The following is an 18,053-nucleotide window of genomic DNA, read 5'->3' as shown; positions in this document are numbered from 1 at the left end:
CCTGTGGTAAAGAACTTGAAATTTTTCACCATGGGATTCTGTGCTCCTTCCTCTCCTGTGCTGCTTATAGCCACACCCTGCAGGGGCAGATCTGTGGCTTATATAACTTGGGGTGCACAGGATTGTAATAAAAAGATGAGGAAAATGCCAGTCACTGCAGGTTGAGGCTCAGTTTCCCCATGTGTCAGTGGTACTTCCTGTGAGGCTGTCCACTCAGGGGCAGGGCTGGTTTCAGGAGCGTGGCCCTCTTTCAGCAGTGGTCTCTGTTCTGTGGAGGGCGCCTACCCTGCCTGCTTCAAGTAATGTGTGAAGGTGTTGGTCGACAGGAGGAGAGAAGCAGCCAGGGGCCTGAGAGCAGAGCGTCATCTGTGGGCAGGTGGCAGCTGTCCTGTCCCTCACAGTGGCTTCCCACCCATGCCTGACGTAGACTGTTCCTTGTTTCCTGTGTGCCAGGAGGAGCCCCGGAAGGTGTGCTTCACCTACGACCTGTTCCTGAACCTGGAGGGCAACCCACCCGTGAACCACCTGCGCTGCGAGAAGCTCACCTTCAACAACCCCACCACCGAGTTCCGCTACAAGTTGCTCATGGCCGGTGGGGTGAGTGCATACCGAGGCAGCCCAACCCCAGCCTGGGCAGCTGAGGTGCCAAGCACTGGCTCTGGGTGACTGGCTTCTTCCTACACACAGCCAGGAAGGATAGGTGCCAGGCTGGTCTGTCCTCATGGCCAACCCTGGGCAGCACTCAGCAGGTGCGGCAGGCCTGCTTCTGGGCATCCAACCATGTGGGTGGGGCCAGGGGCTCTTTTTTGCAGATCCCCTGATGCCATGCTCCTGCCTGGCCTCTCAGGACAGGTTTGCACAAGCTGGCTTGAGTACAGACTGATAGCCATGCTGGAGATGGGTGGGCACAGGTACTTGTCAGTGTGGACAAGGCTAGTGCAGCTGCTGATCACACAGTCTGCCAAGGGACCTGCAGGCTGAGGCTGGTCACAGGAGGACAAAGCCACATAGGGACACCAGGCATGTCTAGATGCATCTGGATGCCTGCTGTAGTCCCGCCAGGGCTGTCCTGTTTGTATTGTGTGCCGTATGCATGCAGTGTGAAGTGGTGTGGGGGAGGGGAGATGTATACTGGTAGTGGAGTATGTGGTGCATGTTTGTTGTGATGTGTATGTATGGAGTATATACAGTGCGTAGTGTGTTTGGTTGTGCTGTGGGAGGCATATAGTGTGTGCTTTGGGTTGTGTAGTATGTATGGTATGGGGGTTAAGTGTGTAGTGGGAGGGTGGTGCATTGTTGCTGTTCTTGCTGTTGTTGTTATTATTATTATAATTTTGTAGTCTCAAGCTGGCCTCAAACTCACAGTGATCCTCCTACCCCTGTCTCCCAAGTGCTGGGATTAAAGGTGTGTGCCACCACACTGGGCCAGGCTGTTGTTATTTGTAAGGGGAATGTGTTCTTTTAAGGTTTGTGGTATGTGTAGTGTCTGTGTATGTGAGAGCAGGAGCTTTGTGGTATGGAGGACATATGTGGGATGTCTGTCAGGGGTGTATGTTGTGTTATTTGAGAGGTGTGTATGTGTTATGTGGGAGTGTTGGTGTTACGTGTGTGGTGAGGTGTGTGGTGCTTCTGTGTGTCAGGTATGGAAATCTGTGTGGTGTCTATATGAGGAGTGTGTGTTGGTGTTAATCTAAGGTGTTTATGTACTGTGGGAGATATGTATAATGTCTGGCTTAAGGCGTGGGGTAGGTCTGTGCGAGACATGTATAAATGGTATGAGGTACATGTGTATCTGCATGGGGTGAGGTGTGCATGTGTTGTGGGGGGATGTGTTTTGTTTGGTATTTGTTATGTCTGAGGTGTAGAGATATGTGAGGTATCTGCGGGAGAATGTGTTGAGGTTATTTGAGGTGTGTGTGGTATGTGTGCTTGTTGTCTGTGAGTTGTGTATGTGGGGTGGGTGAGTGAGAAGTGTGGTGGTATTATTGGTGAAGGTTGGGTGATAGTGTATGTGGGTATTTGATACATTTGCATAGTGTCTTTAAATGTAGAAAGGGGGTATGCGTATGTGGTATCTGGAGGTATTGTTTGAGATGTGTATGTATAGTACAGGTGTTTGTGACAATGTGTATGGTGTCTGGTATGGAGATGCATATGTATCTATATGGTGAAGTATTTTGTTACTTGTGAGCTGCATGTGTGTGGATGTGTGGGGTGTTTGTGTGATATATGTATGCATATGGTGTCTGAGGGGGGGATGTCTGGTATTTATATAAGAGAGTATGTAGTAGTGTTTGTGTGGTATACTTATATGTGATGTCAGTGTGTGCTGGGGGATATGCATGCTGTTTATGTAAGGCAGTATATAGTTGCATTATTGTGTGTATGTGTGGTGTGAAGGGGTGTGTGTCTGAAGTACTGAGGTATGTGAAAAGGGTAGAGTGTCTGTTTCACCTGGAGGAATTATATGCATGGTATGTATGTGGTAGAGGTGTGTGTGGCAGTGTTACTTGCTAAGAGTCTCTGTTGCATGTTGCTTGTGTGGTATATGTGTGTGAGGTGTGGAGATACATGGGGGATGTGCATAATGTCTGTGTGAGTGGGGATGTGTGTGGTATTTGCATAGGGTAGTGTGATAGTGTTATTTGTGTTGTGTGTGTGTGTTGTGGGGATTTTTCACTTTTTTCTTTCCCGAGGTAGGGTCTCACTCTAGCTCAGGCTGACCTGGAATTCACTATGTAGTCTCAGGGTGGCCTCAAACTCACGGTGATCCTCCTACCTCTGCCTCCCTAGTGCTGGGATTAAAGGTGTGTGCCACCATGCCCAGCACATGTTGTGGGGATTTTTATGTGGTATATGTGCACTGTAGCTGTGTGGGAGGATATGTGGTATTTATGTGGGGGAGTACGTGGTGTGGTTATTTGTAAGTATGCATGTGCTGTGAGGGGTGGTTATGTGGTACTTGTATGGGGTGTCTGTGAAGTTGTGCTGTATGGGTGGCATTTATTTATAGGAATATGTGGTAAGGTTATTTATGAGGTCTGTATGTGTTGGGTTTGTGGTATCGATGTATGTGAGAGAGGTGTGGAGTATGTGGGGGAATCTGATGTGTGTTGTGTGAGTGAGCTGGTATTGTGGGGCAGGTATGCGAGGATCTGTGACGTGTGCTCTGTGAATGTGAGCTGGTGGCATGCTGGACCTGTGAAGTATGCTGTGTGAGTGTGAGCTGGTGGTGTGGGACAGGTGTGCAGGGATCTGTGATGTGTGTTGAGTGTGAGCTGATGTTGTGGGGCAGGTGTGTGTGGATCTGTGATGTATTGTGAGTGAGCTGGTGTGGGACAGGTGGGGATCTGTGACATGTGTGAGTGTAAGCTGGTGGTATGCTGGGCCTGTTAAGTGTGCTGTGTGAGTGTGTGAGCTGGTGGTGTAGGGGGATCTGACGTGTGCTGTGTGTGATCTGATGGTGGTGTTGGGCAGGTGTGGGGGATTTGTGATGTGTGCTGTGTGGAGTATGCACTGGTGGTGTTGGGCAGGCCCTGCCTCAGCAACAGGTAGCTATGATGTTTTTGGAGTCAGAAGCATCCCCTTCCTCTTAGTTCCTATAGCTGGGTCTTTCTGGAACTCTGCTTGTAAACTCACATGGTGGTATTGGTGAAATGACAGTTGGATCAGTCCTGCATGTTTCTTACTAAAGTGTTGCTTGTGACTGCCTAGCCAATGTGGGCTATGAGGTTGACTGAGAAGCAGTGGCCTGTGCTGGATGTGTGCAGACTGGGAACTGTTTTGCCCTGAAGTCTGGGCTGTGGCAGAGGCTTCCCCACTCCACTCCCCACTTTTATGTGTGGGCGTCCCCTAGGGTCCCAGATCAGCTTCCTTAAGGAGTGCCAGTGTGCCCTTGCCTCTCTGAGTGCCTCACAGCCTCCTGGGTGAGATGGTGCCCACGCTTTGGAGATGAGGCCCTGAGGGCATCTCCAAGATGTATAAATCCAGCAGAGGAGCAGGGAGGGCCAGTCCCTCTCAGCCTGCCTTTTCAGGACCAGTCTGAAAAGGAGACCATGGAGAGGCCCGCAGGTGGTTTCCATTAGAGAAGCCTGGTGGCTGTCAGTGACTCCCAGGATCAGGTAACTGTCTTTGTATGGCTCTCTGGACCATGAGCATCTCAAGGATAGTTTTCCAGGTACACACAGTGCCTGTTCCTAGCCCTGCGCTGAGAGACTGTGCAGTGGAGGTGGTACCAAGATGACCCTGAGCACTCCCACCTGACCTGTGTCACTGCTGAGGTTCCAGAGTTTTGGAGTGTGCTTATCCTTAGCAGTGATGAGATGGTTTCCACTGTCCTCAACCGTCAGCCAGCGTCCAGGGGGTTTCTTGTCTTCTGCTTGATGGCCAGGGAGCCTGGGTCCCACAGAAGCTGTGTCGGTACTTAGGTGTCTTTGTAGAGACCGGAGGCTGCTTGCCTTTCAGGGCCCTGGGTTGGCTAGGGAATGGGAGGAAAGTGAGCCTCAGCAAAGGCCCCAGGCTGGGCATTTATCCTGCTCTTGGAAGGGTGGGTATGTGTCTGAAGTGCAGATCTCAAGGGGTGGTTTTAGGAACTGGTGCACATCAGGCCCAGCTGGGGAAAATGTGTTCTCGGTGGTGTATAAGTGTGTGTTCCCAGCCCTGAAGTGTAGATTTTATGGAGTGTGTGTGTGTGTGTGTGTGTGTGTGTGTTGCCCATTTCAGGGGAGGGGTTATGTTTTAGGAACTGGCTGGCTGGTGCATATCAGGCCCGGCTGAGGAGGATGTGGCCTCGGTGGGTGGGTGGGTGTGCGTGCATGCTGTGTGTATATGTGTAGTGCAGATCTCGGGGGCGGGGCTTTGGGGGTTAGGAACTGGCTGTTGCACATCAGTCAGGCCTGGCTGGGAAAGATATGGCCTTGGTGACATGCCTCTGTGTTGTAGTCAGGCTCTGGTGAGCATGTCATGGTCAGGATAGTCCTGAGTCTCTGCCCTCTTTCAACCTGTGTTGCGTGACCACAGGACATCAGTGTCCTCAGATGAAAGAATTGGCTGGTCACAAAGGGCTACGAGGGACACCTCTTCTGCCAGTTGCCCTTTCCTTTAAATGCCTTTCTTTTGCTCGGATGGCTGCCATGTGGACCATGTTCAGAGTCCCAGTAGCTGTCCCACCTGCCGAGTGAAGTCATATTTGGAGGACATGTCCCAAACTTGTGACCTGGGAGCTGCTTGCAGGAGACAGGTGTTTCCAAGAAGGACCTGAGGCCCTTCCTCATTGCAGCCTTGTGACCAGAGCAGAGCTGGTGTCCCCTCCTAATCGTTCCACTCTGGGAAGGTCTTCCGCCTCCCTCTTGGCTTCCACATTGTCCTTGATCTTGGGCTTGCCTTGCTGCTGTCTGTGCAGCTCCAGCCTGCTGGACCTGGAGGCATGTTGCATCTGTACAGCCTCTTGGAAGCTGCTCAGTCAGGCCACCTTCTGCTTCTCCCAGCTGTGCCTCTCTCTGGCTTCTCCTTGGTGGTCTGCTTGGCTGGGGTCCCAGCTGCCATCTCTAGCTTTGCCTGAGTCTTCTTGGCCTGGTCTGGCATATCTGTGGGGCTGTGATGGAGATCCTGCCACTCCTCAGCCTGCTTTACTCCCAGCACTTGCCCACCCCCATGGACACATGCTTGCAGCTCTTGGAGCCGGCCTCCGGCTCCCCTTCTACCTCCTCTGGGAAGCCAGCTCCACGGCCCCGCCCTGCCTCCTGCTGCCCTGGATAACGTTGTCTCTTCTTTGTCACTAGGTGATGGTAATGCCCGAAGGAGCAGACACGGTGTCCAGGCCCAGCCCCGACTACCCTATGTTACCCACAATTCCACTCTCTGCCTTCTCTGACCCCAAGAAGACCAAACCATCCCACGGCTCCAAGGTTAGTGAGGCGGAAGGCCAGCTCTGAAGAGGAAGAGCGAGCGTGGGCCGGGCCCAGCTGCGGCGCTGCCTTTGTCCTGTCATCTCTCTTGAGCGCTCTGCTTGCCTGCCGCCCGCCTCGGTCGCTTCCCTAGCATCGCAGGATTAGGGCTTGTGATCTGCTTTGTACCCCATCCCCGTTCCTCTTGAGGCCAGAGATCCTGCCCAGGTCCTTTTCCTGTGTAGCCTTGGACTATTGCTGGATGGAGTGTCTCCTTTGCAGCTAGGCACCCACCCTCTGGGCTCCTGGCAAGGCCCCTGCTGCTTGCTATTAGCTATTCCTGCCTTTCTGAGTGGCACAGAGGAGAGCTGGCCTCAGGGAGGGCAGGGGTAGCATGTAGGTAATCTTGCTGACCTGTTGAGACATAGGCATTTGGTCATTTTGCTTGGCCTTTTTGAAGGCTCCAGTGGGTGGTGTCACAGAACATCTAAGCCCATGAAACTATGGCCTGTCTCTCTTTGGCCACTTGCCAGCCTTGGCCTTCTTGGGAACTCTTAGGGCAGTGGGCTATCTCATGCACCTGCCCTTCCTCATATTCTCATTCTTGCTTCTCTGCCCTTGGGGTGTTGTTGGCTTGGGCACCCCCCATAGGTCAAGTTGGGGTCTCAGGCCATCTTACCTATGGGGCTCACTCAGGCCAGGTTGTTCTGTTTCTTTCCCCAAGGCAAGTAGGTCCATGATATCCTCGGGGTGGATCGACATCTTTGTCACTTGTGCTGGCCTCTGGGAGTTTGGAGGTCAGATTCATCCTCACTGGGGACCTCAGGGCTTCTCCCCAGCTGCTGCCATTCCCTGGAGGTCCATGGGACGTAGCACAAGTGCTATGATGGTCATCTTGAGCCTGGGAATACATGCCTCCCTGGTGGCAAGGATGCCACCTCTGGGGTCATTGAAGGTGGCTGCCTGGGGATCCCAAACAGCAGCATGGGATCCCGCCAAGGTTCTCCTCTCTGGACAGCTCTCTGAGAAGCTGCTTTGGCTGGCCACAAGCTGCCATAGCCATGGATGCTCTGGTGGCTCTGCCCACATGGGGTCGCTGCCCACTGAGTCCACCTTAGGGCTGTGTTGCCCCAGCAGGATCCAAGTCGTCAGCCTTATGGATCCTCAAAGCTCAGGTTTTAGTTGTTTTGGGACATGATTTTTTTAGTTGTTTTGAGTGTCATATGATCTTTGTCCTTACCTCTATATGGATTTCAGAGAGCCTGGGGGCTCCAGGTACCTTCAGGAAGGTCTTCTGCTGAGAAATAACCCCAGTGGCCATGGATATGCCCCTGAACACTCATCTTCTGTTCCTTGTGACTGTGATACTGACTAGCTTCTGGCAGGCTTGTCTACTGCAAGAAGGGGTGGGAACCTCAAAGGGCTTCTTCCTACTTCCTCACAGCTTGCTGGAGAGTGTGGCCCTTGCTGTGTTGCAGCTTGTTAGAGAGTGTGGCGCCTTCTGTCACAGCTTTCTGTTGAATGGTGGCCCCTTCTTCGCCACAGCTTGCAGGAGAGTGCGGTTCTTGTGCTGTTCCACATGTGGACCCTCTTGGGTATCCTCTTCCCACAGCCCAGGGCTGTCAGAGCCAGGCTGACACACAGCCCGCCCTTCTGGGAAGCTGTTCCTGACCTCTGGGTACTGACGTGGGTGGCAGGTTTGAAGGAAGATGGTGACTGCAGATCAGAGGTCTGTCTCTGGATCCTCAGGCAGCACAGTGAGGCCCCTTCTGCTTCCAGGGTCAGCTTGGCCCGCCCATGCCCTCTGCTGCTCTTGGCTAGTTCTGAGGTCACCTAGGGCTTTGATCACTCTTGAGTCGCCTGCCCAGGAGGGAGGATCCTTTTCTGGAGGGCTGAGCTGCAGGCGCCTGGCTTCTGGTTGCATGCCCCACAGCTGTTTGTAGCAGAGGTGTGGGTCCACACCTCAGAATGCTTGGAGCAACTGTGGGGTGTTGACAGGGAAGCTGACACCCATATGCAGGGGGTGCTGTCTTGGGGAGGGGCCCTGGGACAGTTGGGGACAGGAGACAATACAAGAAGAACTTAGGCTGCGGCCCTGCCGCGTGCCCCTGTGATGGTCTCCACCTTGTGAGGTAGGTGCTCTTACCCTCACTCGGAAGAAACACTGGTGTAGGCAGATGGGAGTCACCTGCGTGGGATCTGTGCTGTTCTTCTGTCCCCCGTGAAAGTGTCACAGGCCAACCCCTAAGCCCTCTGAACTTCTAGGGCAGAGGCCCAGGACTAGCCCAGACCAGACCAAGGATGGGCTAGAGAGGTCCTTAGAGGAAGGCTGGAAGCATTAGGTCCTATGCCAGGACCTAGAGGAGTAGAAGAGGTGGGCAGGGCCCGTGTCCATCACTGAAGTCCTGTCCTGGGGCCTAGAGGAGGGGAGAAGGGCAGGGTCTGACCTGACCTCCCCAGCATGGACAGAGCTGGAGAGACAGCTCTGTATGTCTCTCACTTGCTGTCTCCCATTTTCACTCGGAACACTTCCTAGAGTCTCATTAAGGCAGATCAAACTACAGGGACAGGGTGGCAGAGCCGCACAGCCTGTAGATGCAGGTCTGACATGTATCTCCCCCCCTCCCTTCCCTGCCCCTCTGCCTTGCAGGATGCCAACAAGGAAAGCAGCAAGTCCTCCAAGCCACACAAGGTGACCAAGGAGCACCGTGAGCGCCCCCGCAAGGACTCAGAGAGCAAGAGCTCCTCTAAGGAGCTGGAACGGGAGCAGGCCAAGAGCTCCAAGGACACTGCTCGCAAGCTGGGCGAGGGCCGGCCGCCCAAGGAGGAGAAGGCCCCACCACCCAAGGCTGCATTCAAAGAGCCCAAGATGGCCCTGAAGGAAACCAGGCTGGATAGCATGTCCCCCAAGGGGGCGCCCCAGCCCTCCACCCTGCCCAAGGCTTCCAGCAAGCGGCCAGCTGCCACGGACTCACCGAAGCCAAGCGCCAAAAAGCAAAAGAAGAGCAGCTCGAAGGGGTCACGGGGTGCTCCTGGCACCTCGCCCCGCACCTCATCCTTCCCCGAAAAGAAGCCAGCCAAGGACAAAAGCAGTGGCAAAGGGGAGAAGGTGAAGGCCGAGAGTGAGCCGCGAGAGACCAAGAAGGCCCTGGAGGCTGAGGACTCCAACTCAGAGGATGAGGCCTCCTTCAAGTCTGAGGTGAGCGCGTGTCCCGCCCTTCTCACAGCAGCATGCAGTGCTCTCCCCGCCCCCTGATGCCCACGCGTGCTGGCCAGCCCTCCACACTCGTCCAGCCTGTTTCCTGCCTGCCTGGTGTGCAAGCCTCCTTGGAGGCTGCCTCTGTGCAGGTTCCCTCCTGGGCTGTGTGTGTGTGGCGGGGGGTGGCTCTGGTAAAGGGTCATTGCAGCCCTGAGCCCCTGCATAGGGCACAGCCTCAGTCACCACACAGGAGCTAGTGTTGTGCCCACCCTTGCACCATCCCTCCCAGCATTTCTGCCAGTCTGGCATCCCATGAGGTTCATGCCTTCTCCATCTGAGTCATTCCCAGATCCCTCCCCAGGTGGCCCATAGCTCAGGGACATCATCATAGCCCCACCCATGAGTGTGGAGAGCAGCCTGTCTCTGGGAGGGACTGAGAGTTGCCTCTGAGCACTGTGCCCTGGTGACTGGAGACTCGGGAGTCTCCAACCAGAGCTAGGCGTCCACTCCGGCTGTGAGGCTCCCCAGCATTGTGGACCCTGAGCATCTGCATTCCATCAGGCACCTGGCATCCGTCCCTCACATAGTTGCTTGTGCCAGCCTCACAGCAGCCTGCCTTCAGGGCCAGCTGGGGGCTCTGAGCAAGCTGGGTGAGGCTTCTGTCAGCAGCACTTTCTAGGGATGGGGTCACTGGACTCCTTACTGGAGGAGATGCCTGCTGGGAGGCCAGGTGCTGGGCTCTGCACCTCCTTACCAAAGCCCTGGGCTACCTCGTGCCCTCCTAGCCTGCAAGCTCTATGGTGCCACCTCAGTACCTGCTCTGCAGCCGCCTCTGCCTGTGTATGGCCCCGGGAAACCCAACTGCCTAGAGCCAGGCCCTCCCCAGAATCATCTCTGTACCTCAGCTAGGACTTGGCACTTGGGACAGAGATGGAGCTTATCCCCCCCTGCCCCCACCCTCCGGTGGATACTTTGGGGTGGTGGCCCTTGGGGTTCCTCAGACAGTCAGCCCCTCCACTTAGGGCCTACACACGGAGTGGGGCAGCCAATAGCTAAGCTGTCTGCCCTCTGTGGTGTATCTGGCCTTTCTTGCTGGAAGCCTTAAGGTTCCTTGAGTCCCTGTCCCCTGAGTCTGCTTGAAGAGAGGCGTTAGGCGTGGCAGCAGTGCTGCAGCTCTGCTGCTGTTCTGGGCTCTTCCTGCCTTCAGCCCCCGCTCCCAGCATGGCCCCACCAGCAAATACCAGCTCCTAGCAGATGGGGAAACTGCAGCTTCATTAAAAGTGGGGCCTGTCCTGGCCTACAGAGCAAGAAGAGAAAGTTGAGGTGTACACGGGACCCCAAGGCGGCAGCCATCTTTATAGTTTTCTCCTTTTGTCTGCCCAGACCACTGTTAGGGCTGTCGTGAGGGCAGTGGGCTGGTGGGACCGGGGCTGGTCGTGCAGAACCAGTTGTCCTGTCACCTCAGCAGAATAGCCCCAGGTGGGTCCCCAGGGAACAGTGCTCGCCAGTGGGAAGGTGAGGATGGGACAGTGAGCCCTACAGAGACGATTTCACTCAGTCGAGAATGCCCCGTCGCCAAGCACACTGACTTCTTTCAAGCTACTGAGTGGGCAGGGCCTGGAAGCTGCTGGGCTCAGGGTACCCTCTTGCCATCCACCCCTCCCCTCTCCTTTCCCCCCTTCTGACCAGGGGGTTAGGTTCGTTCCATACCCCCAGGTGAGGGGCAGCTTGACAGGTCTGAGAGCTCTCCCCAGGGCCTAGACCCTTGAGAATGTGCTGCTGCTCCTTGGTTGCCCACACCTTTAGGCAGTCTGGTGGCAGAAGCCCAGGCCTGGGGCAGGTACTGTCCTTACCCATAAATGCAGCAGGCTGAATCACACAGCATATGCTACACACCATATACCACCTTCACACCACACGTTACATACCATGCTCACCGCATACCCTGCACATGCCCACACACCATGCCATAACTGCACACCAACCAGACAAACCACATGTAGCATATCATTCCACACAGACCCCCACACTCACCCAACATGGGGGGAAGGTTCTCACTTTTACTTGCATTTGGCCTCTGCTCTTGTTTTGGCTTTTGCTGCCCCCTTGTGGCAGAGTTGAGGCACAGCCGCAGAGAGGAAAAACAAGCCCTGTTTTTAAAATTTTTTTTAAATTTGTTTGTTTGAAAGAGGCAGAAAGAGAATGAGTGTGCCAGGGTCTCCAGCCACTGCAAACAAACTCCAGACTCATGTGCCACCACATTGTGCATCTGGGGGTACTGGGAAATCAAACCTGGGTCATTAGGCTTCCTAGGCAAGCACCTTAACCACTAAGCCATCTCTCTCCAGCCCAAGGCCCTGTTCTTAAGTGTGTCTGTTGTACAGTCATATACACACCCACTACCTCTGGGCAGGTGGGGTCTGGGCTCTGGGAAGATGTGTGGGTCTGAAGGGGAAGTCTCTGGAGTCTTGTCCCCTTCTGCCACTAGACATGTAGGAAAATTACTGGGTTGGAAGGGAAGCTTCCAGTGAATGATACCCTGGGCTCTGGGTCCAGGAGCAGGCGGAAAGGCGGCTGCTTCCTGTAGTCTTTGAAGTGGCATCCCTGTCGTCTCCAGCCTGAAAGATGACAGTGCCTTCTCTCCCCTTGCCCACTCCCTACTACGGGTGAAGTCTGCCCAGTCCAGCCCGTCCAACTGCAGCTCCAGCTCTGACTCCAGCTCTGACTCGGATTTTGAGCCTTCGCAGAACCACAGCCAAGGTGTGTCCACCAGGAGGTGGGGGCGGCATGGTCTCATTTTCACTCCAGCCCAGGCTGACCTCAGACTTTCTGTGACCCTCCTGTCTCAGGCTCCCCAGTGCTGGGATCACAGGTGTGAACTTCCATACCCACTATACAGTATTTAAAGGGAAGCAGGAGGCCTGAATGTTGGGAATGTAGTCTTCCTTCTGCTGGGCCTCAGTGGCAGTCCCTGGATTCCGTAGCCTGGAGCCACAAGCTCTGGGGCCTGCTAGCTGCTGCAAGAACATGTTGGCTTCTCTGCCCTGGTGTGTCCTGTCCCATTCCACATTAAGCCCAGGGCCACCTCAAGGCTTTCCTGGGAGGAGGCTGAAGGCCAGGTTGTCTGCTGTCTCCTGCCTTAGAGGGTCCTGGACAGCCTTCAGGGGGTCTTGAGCATGGCCTGACCTACCACAGCTCCAGCTTCAGTGAACCTGCTTCCCCACAGTGACCTCCATTGGGGGGCAGCCTGGGGCTGGTTGGGGGATGGGGTCATTGAAGCCCATATTCTCCAAGGTCTTATAGGCTGGCTAGGGAGGGAACCGACTGAAGCACCATCATGTGACCAAGGTAATTGAGGGCTTTGTGTCCCTCTGTTGCCTTGGCAACAGGAATCTAAACCAAGATGCCGTCTGGAGGGGACTGAAATGGACCTCTGAGGAAGGGCTGACAGTGGCTGGAGCAGCACGCAGGGTTACAGGGTGCAGGCTCCGCTGCAGGCCTTGCACCAGCAAGGGCAGGCCGGCCTGGGCTTGATCTTTTGCCGCTGTGATGGAGGGTCCCTGTGGGCTGGTGGCAGGCCAGCGTCCTGAGGCCTGTGAGGAGGGCCAAGAAGGTAGAGGCGGGGAGACAAGGAGGCCCTGCTTGCAGGGCTGTGGGTGTTTGGGAGGAGCCCTAGGGGAGTCAGCCCTGGAGGCTCAGCCAACAACCCCCCTCGCCCCAGGCCCCCTGCGCTCCATGGTGGAGGACCTGCAGTCGGAAGAGTCGGATGAGGATGACTCGTCGTCGGGAGAGGAGGCCCCCCTCAAGGCCAATCCAGGCCGGGAGTCCAGGTGACTGGGTCACATGAACAAGTGGGCATGGGTGACAGGCCATGCGGTAGTAGGGCCTGGGGCTGGCAGAGCCCAACAGGCTGGAGGGGGCTCTGAGTGTTGGGGCCTCTGTGGGCCAAGTCAGGGTCAAGGGAACTCTTGAGCCGGGTCTTGGCCTCTGGGCAGCTGACCATGTGGACACTGGGTGGACTAGCTGTCCTCCCCTGGGCTTGTCTTCCACCGTTGCAGCATTCGTCTGCAGGCTGTATTTGTATTGCACATGGGAAGGCTGGGCATGTCGGGCATGCCAGGGTCAGCATGTGAGAGTCAGGAAGGGTGGGGCGCCCATCATTCAGCTCCCACAGGACCTGAGAGCCAGGACTGCTACAGTCTTCAGCTGCCCTCAGTGTACTGTCCCTGCACAGGGGAATAGTGAGGGGCAGCTTATTGAGGTCCTAGCTGGCCCACAAGGACTTGTTTTCTGGCCACAGGGAGGACAGGGAAATTGGCTTCAATATGGCTTGGTAACTGGCTTCTGTGAGCCTAAAGAGATCGGCAGGCATGGTGGGAACCCTTGTGGGGACTGAGGCAAAGGCCTTTCCATCTCCTCTCTGGGATTTCTTTATTTTAATATTTTATTTTTATTTATTTGCCAGGCAGAGAAAGAGAATGGGCATGCCAGGGCCTGTAGCCACTGCAAACAAACTCCAGAAGCCTGCACTGGCTTGTGCTTCTGGCTTACATGGGTCCTGGGGAAATCGAACCTGGGTCCTTTGCAAATCCAGCCCCTCTTTTTAAAAAAATTATTTTATTTTATTAATTAGAGAAAGAGTGGGTGCTCCAGGGCTGGAGAGAGGGCTTAGCAATTAAGGCACTTGCCTGCAAAGCCAAAGGACCTTGGTTCAATTCCCTAGGACCCACATAAGCCAGATGCACAAGGTGGCACATGTATCTGGAGTTCGTTTGCAGGGGCTGGATGCCCTGGTGCACCCATTCTCTCTCTGTTTCTCTCAAATAAATAAAAGCAAAATATTAAATAAAAACAAAAGAATGGGTGCTTCAGGGGCCTTCAGCCACTGTAAATGAACTCCAGATACATGTACCACCTTGTGCATCTGGCTTACATAGGTCCTGGGGAATTGGACCTGGGTCCTAATCACTAAGCCATCTCTTCAGCCCCTCTCTGGGACTTTTATAGGAGATTCTGGGTAGAGCTCCTGGACTGACAAAGTTATATCCATATCCCCATGTTGTCACAGAAATGCCACACAGGTGGAGGCACTGGCAAGTCCCCATGCTTACGAGGCCTAGGGTCTGCAGTGGCCCTACCTCTTGGACCCTGGAATTAGAGAGGCTGTTGTTGCCTAGCAACCAGTCTGACCTGGACCAAGTCCCCTGGTGTGGGCAGGGTGGGCTCTCCTGGGAGTAAGAAGAGTGTTCTCACTACCTAGCTCCAGCCCCACAGTGGGGTGGCTATAGGTTGGGGTACATCCTGGCACTTCATGTGGCCTGTTAGAGACAGGGAAAAGTGGAAAAATGTATGAAGGGGGCAGATGTCGGCTCTACTTACCAGGTCAGGCCTTGTAATCAGTTCTGCGTTGCTGGGATGAATATCCAAACCAGGCACAGTTTAGGGCAAGAAGGGGTTTATAAGCACCTGAGTCTATGGGAAACATGTATTCAAGCTACCACAGACCCCAGATGTTCTGGGAGATGGCCAGGGCTCTGTGTCCAGCTCTGAGGTGCAGAGGGGCCCCTGCACAACCCTCAGAGTCTCTGACATGGTGGAAAGATGCCTCGCAGCTGAGCCCAGTGGGGCTGTGGGGTGGTTGTGTGACACAAGCTGCGGCCATGATCCATCCTCACGTAGCCTGCTTTCAGTTATGCTCAGGCCACCAGCAGACATCTCTGGTGGGATTGGACTTAGTATCTAGAGCTCTCAGAGTCAACCAGGGAGGGTTGGCACATAAGCCCTCCCTCAGGAGGAGTGTCCTGGGCCACTGTCCTCTGCTGACCAGGCACATGGCAAGGGCGTCTGGGTAGGCCACCGCTGACCCTGATGTCTGGCGTTTAGGCTGAGCTTCAGCGACAGTGAAAGTGACAACAGTGCTGACTCCTGCCTACCAGGTCGTGAGCCTCCACCTCCCCAGAAGCCCCCCCCTCCCAACAGCAAGGTGAGTGCGGGCATAGGTGAGCAGCCGGAGAAGGCCGTGGAGGGTAGGAGCTCACAGCTCAGGCTGGCTCTGGTCCCTGCAGGTGTCTGGCCGGAGGAGCCCTGAGCCCTGCGGGAAACCCGACAAGATGCTGAAGAAGGGTGCCTATGACAAGGTGGGGCTGCTGCCATGTGGGTGGGCCTAAGGTACAGGGGTGGGCTGAGGAGCAGGCTTGGGGCCTCCTAGGCCTGCTCAGTAACTGCTCATGCTCCCACCCCCTCCACCCCACTGCCCACCCCAGGCTTACACGGATGAGTTGGTGGAGCTACACCGGAGGCTGATGGCACTGCGGGAGCGCAATGTGCTGCAGCAGGTACACCCTCTTCCCTTTCTGCCCCTCCTTCCTCTTTGGGCTGTGGGCAAGAACTCACCTACCTCTGTCCTGACCCACTGCCCACCTTGCAGATTGTCAACCTGATTGAGGAGACCGGCCACTTCAATGTCACCAACACCACCTTTGACTTTGACCTCTTCTCCCTGGACGAGAGCACTGTGCGCAAGCTGCAGAGCTACTTGGAGGCTGTGGCCACATGACCGTGCGCTGGTGCCCGCCGGGGAGGCCGCATCTCCGCTCTGTCCACAGCACCCACCCCGGCCTCAGCCCACTGCACTTTCCAGGGCTGGGAGTGCAGGCAGGGGTCCAGGGTGGAGGGTCAGCCACGCTCTGCTGGAGGGCTCTCAGGGCCCCTCGCCACCTCACTCCAGTCCTGCACCCTGTTTGGGGCTGTGTGGCATGGGGCCAATGCCTGGATCTCTCTGAGCAGCCTAGACCTTAGGAGGCTTCAGCTGGGTGTCCACGCCCACATGTGGACACAGCTGCCGTCCTCTGGGCTTACCGTCTGTGTCCTGGAGGCCCCTGGCCAGGCTGCCCTGCTGTACAGCTCCGTGTGTTGTATGTATGTATGCACTGGGTGTGGTCCTTCACGGCCTGTGCTCAGGGGTTAAGATGTCTCCACGCTCTTATGGCTCAGAGGGTATCTGAATCCCAGAACCCAGCCATCTCCTGTGGGCCAAGTCCAGTCCTCGGGTTGCTCTCCTCAGTCAGCACCAACACTTCCAGAGCTGCACCATTGCCCCTGGCTGCCACCTCCCATGGAACCTTCCTCTCCTTTTCTTGATCAACTCTTTGAACTTTGGAAAAAATGAGCTTTTGCCAAATACAATGGGATGGTTTGTGCTCAGAGGACATGGTGCCCAAGATGTGTGTGGCCTGGCCCCACCCTGCCCCAGGCTGCCTTCTCTTCTTGGCCATGGCCTTCGCCTCCACTCTGGGTCCTGACTGCCCAGGGCAGGGTTCGCCCTCCTCCACTCAGCCCACCTTCCAGGCCTGAGGCCCAGTGTGCCCACCGTGGGCCCCACCAGCCCTGCCCCACCCTACTCTGTTGTCTTGTGCTCGTGCCCTGACCAAGGTGTGAGAGAGGACCGCTGTGACCACCTTTCTCTGTCGCTTGCTCCCAGTATGTGAGTTCACACTTGGGAGGCCTGGCCTTTCTTCTCCAGGTCCCTCACCCCATCCCTGCTCCAGTCCGTCTGTCCAAAAGACCCTGAACCCTCTCGGGGGACCCCTGTCTCCAAGTCTTTCCCTCAGTCCCTTGGAAAGGAGCAAGCCCAGCCCATGGCTGTCATCCTGCCATTGCTCCTGGCTCACTGCCTCCAGCTGAGAGGAAGCAGGTGTCCCGTGCCCTTCGGTGGCCCTATGCCCCTTCCCCAGGCAGGCCAACAATACTCTACAGCTGCAGCCTCACCTCTGCAAACTCCAAGACACGGGACAGAAGCACCGGTGGCATGCAGTCTCGGTGTCCTAAGCAGAGCCTCAGCCCCAGCCCAGGGGGCCCCGTCTTCCTTCCCGAGCATCACCGGGAACACCCAGCCCACCTGCTTCCCTGGGCCAGTGTCCAGCCCTTCTAAGGGTTCCCAAGGTCTCAAAGCACCGACCATATCTCAGTTACCTCCACTGGCCGGAAGGTCATGCTGTCCTCCAGAGCTGCTCTGGGTCCCAGACTGGCCAAGTGACCACCCAGTGGGTACAGGGCAGCAGAGCCTCAAGTGCTCTGGGGATACTTGCATAGGAAGGGGTGGCATCGTGTGACAGCCCTCGTCTGTTGAGCCACCCCCTGAAATCCCTCTGCTCCGTGGTCTCCCTCCGGGGGCAAAGGTATGGGATACCTGCCCCGCCCCCAGGGTTTTTACCTAGCATGTGTCTCTAGGAAGGACACATCCTTGGCCCCAGACCAAACCCTGGATAAAAGGAATAAGGAGATTTGTGTTTGTAACCAATTACAGGATCACTTCTGTCCTGGATTTTAAACCTTTTTTTGTTGTTTAATTGTGAAATTACGGAGGTGTTTTCTAGAAAAGTTGAAATAAAGTTGGATGGAAAGCAGACTCGTGCTGCTGCCTCAGTACCAAGCCAGCAAAGGGTGCTGTAGAGAAATGTGCCCACACCACCTAGGAACTGAGGTTTGGGGCTGCAGAGGGTACTGTGCTACCTTGGAAGGAGGGCCGAGGTCCCCATGCCAAGCAGACCTGAGCTTGGTTGGGTGGGTCCATGGCTGGGATGGAGGGTGAGTGGGTGGGTGGGTGGTTGAGCAGGAGGATGGGCAGGGAGGGGCTTGGATGATGGGCAGGTGGTTGCACAGATCACTGAATGGATCAAGGGTGAGTGTTGGGTGGCAGGTAGACAGAAGGGCAAATGTGGATGGAGGAGGCATCTCTTGCCAGACTTCTGTTGGCCATTAGCCAGTCACATGACAGATCTAGCTTTGGACCCAGCTGAGCTGATGAACCCCCTCCAGCAGAACAATGGCTGGCCCCATTTCTGTAGATGAATCCACTTGGCATCCAGCGCCCACCCCACGTGGCACTGGAATGGACTGGAGTGGCATTCCTTAGTCACAGCTCAGCCCAACCCCCTCGGTCGGCCACAGTGCGTGGGAGTAGCTAGTGC

General features: G+C 55.6%; 1 protein-coding gene across 2 annotated transcripts in view; it reads left to right on the top strand.

Annotated features, from left to right (window-relative positions):
- Mllt1 (MLLT1 super elongation complex subunit) overlaps positions 1–17,491 on the top strand; it is a 73,205-nt gene extending 55,714 nt beyond the window's left edge. The window contains exons 4-12 of one of the 2 annotated variants that reach the window (XM_004655000.2): positions 454–597; positions 5,781–5,906; positions 8,536–9,084; positions 11,757–11,844; positions 12,806–12,914; positions 14,968–15,067; positions 15,150–15,221; positions 15,348–15,419; positions 15,512–17,491. In XM_004655000.2, the coding sequence (XP_004655057.1) occupies positions 454–597; positions 5,781–5,906; positions 8,536–9,084; positions 11,757–11,844; positions 12,806–12,914; positions 14,968–15,067; positions 15,150–15,221; positions 15,348–15,419; positions 15,512–15,640 (1,389 nt within the window). In that variant the 3' untranslated portion in view covers positions 15,641–17,491. The remainder of the gene's footprint in view (positions 1–453; positions 598–5,780; positions 5,907–8,535; positions 9,085–11,756; positions 11,845–12,805; positions 12,915–14,967; positions 15,068–15,149; positions 15,222–15,347; positions 15,420–15,511) is intronic. The other variant, XM_045135080.1, reaches the window with a different exon arrangement.
- Positions 17,492–18,053: the final 562 nt, after the last annotated feature.

Source organism: Jaculus jaculus, chromosome 15 (assembly GCF_020740685.1).
Source record: "Jaculus jaculus isolate mJacJac1 chromosome 15, mJacJac1.mat.Y.cur, whole genome shotgun sequence".
Taxonomy (NCBI): Eukaryota; Metazoa; Chordata; class Mammalia; order Rodentia; family Dipodidae; genus Jaculus; species Jaculus jaculus.
Note: the sequence above shows the minus strand (reverse complement) of the source record. Positions and strands in the feature narration are given on the sequence as shown.